Source organism: Wasmannia auropunctata, unplaced genomic scaffold, assembly GCF_000956235.1.
Source record: "Wasmannia auropunctata unplaced genomic scaffold, wasmannia.A_1.0 LD265406.1, whole genome shotgun sequence".
NCBI classification, from domain to species: Eukaryota; Metazoa; Arthropoda; class Insecta; order Hymenoptera; family Formicidae; genus Wasmannia; species Wasmannia auropunctata.
The window spans coordinates 1-1,179 of NW_012097484.1; the positions used below are offsets into that span (position 1 = coordinate 1).

General features: G+C 44.6%; 1 protein-coding gene across 1 annotated transcript; it reads left to right on the forward strand.

Moving 5' to 3' along the window:
- Positions 1–17: 17 nt before the first annotated feature.
- On the forward strand, positions 18–1,121 carry LOC105462343 (the record flags this gene model as incomplete). The annotated part of the gene is made up of 2 exons (XM_011708867.1): positions 18–586; positions 915–1,121. Coding segments are annotated over exons 1-2 (594 nt in total), but the record flags the coding sequence as incomplete, so codon positions are not given.
- Between the last annotated feature and the right edge of the window lie 58 nt (positions 1,122–1,179).

A 1,179-nucleotide genomic window follows, 5' to 3' on the forward strand; every position in this document is an offset into this window, starting at 1 on the left:
AAAATTGAGTAGGTCGGTACTGAGTAGAACGGAAGCACCTAGTACACCACCGGGCGGTCCACCTTCCTATTCACGCGGACCACCAACGGGAGGAGATTGCTTACCGGTGCCGTCGGTCGGCTCGCCAGGTTCTCCAGCACCATCGCCTCTCCTGACTCCACACTCCGAGCCGGCGTCGGTCCCGCCCGCGGAGCCCACAATGCCGACTCTCAGCCCGCAACCTCCACCAAGTCACACGAACACTGCCCCACCCCTAACCCCGTCGCAAGGGCCCAAGTCCATCTCTTCCGCGTGCAACAATCAGGTGCACAGTCCGTCGGTTCCCGGACCGGTACTGAAACGACCAATTTTGATATCCCGAGAGTACGAGGGTACTCTCTTAGATGACGAGCAACCGCTGTCCTGGCTCTACGATTACTCGCTCCAGGAGGCCTGGCTGAATCATCCTGTGAAGCGTTTCAAGTCCATGAACATCAGCGGTCCGCCGACCAACCGGAGCAACGTTCTGTACCCGCCAATGAATAATTCTCAAACGCTCCAAACTCAAGCTCCTAAGCTGGAAATTAAACAAGAGCCTGTCGCAGTTGTAAGTAATATTTAGTAATAATATGTGATAAATCTTTCTCTTTTTTACTTAATGGAATTTTATATAATTTATTTATAAAATTTAAAAATTGTACAAGTTTGCAATTAATATATGCATAGAAATTTTTTTATTTGAGAATTTATATTTTTAAAGAAAACATTTATATGAAAATGTAAATGCGTATAATTAAAATATTATTTATAAATTTCATTTAAGAAAATTACAAAAATATTCTGCGTCATCTTCCAGCGCAAGTGCCTAGCTGTTTCTTTATTTGTAAGACACATTATAGAATGCATTAACGAAAAATTATGTCTTGTCATATCAGGGGGAATGTATCGGAAGAAGAACAGATCCGTACGAGTTCGATGCGACAGGCGAGGAAAATGGCACGAATGTCGATGGTCTCAGGCGACAAAGGGACGATCCAACTAAACCAGGATCTCTCTTCACCAGCGAGGGTCTCCAGCCATCCTACAAAGATCTAGATCAAATATTCGACAACTCCGATCCTGATACTTCCAGCGACGAAACGGTAAGCTCGAGTTTGTTTTGTTAGAAATAGCTGATATAATTTTGTACGTGACACACGA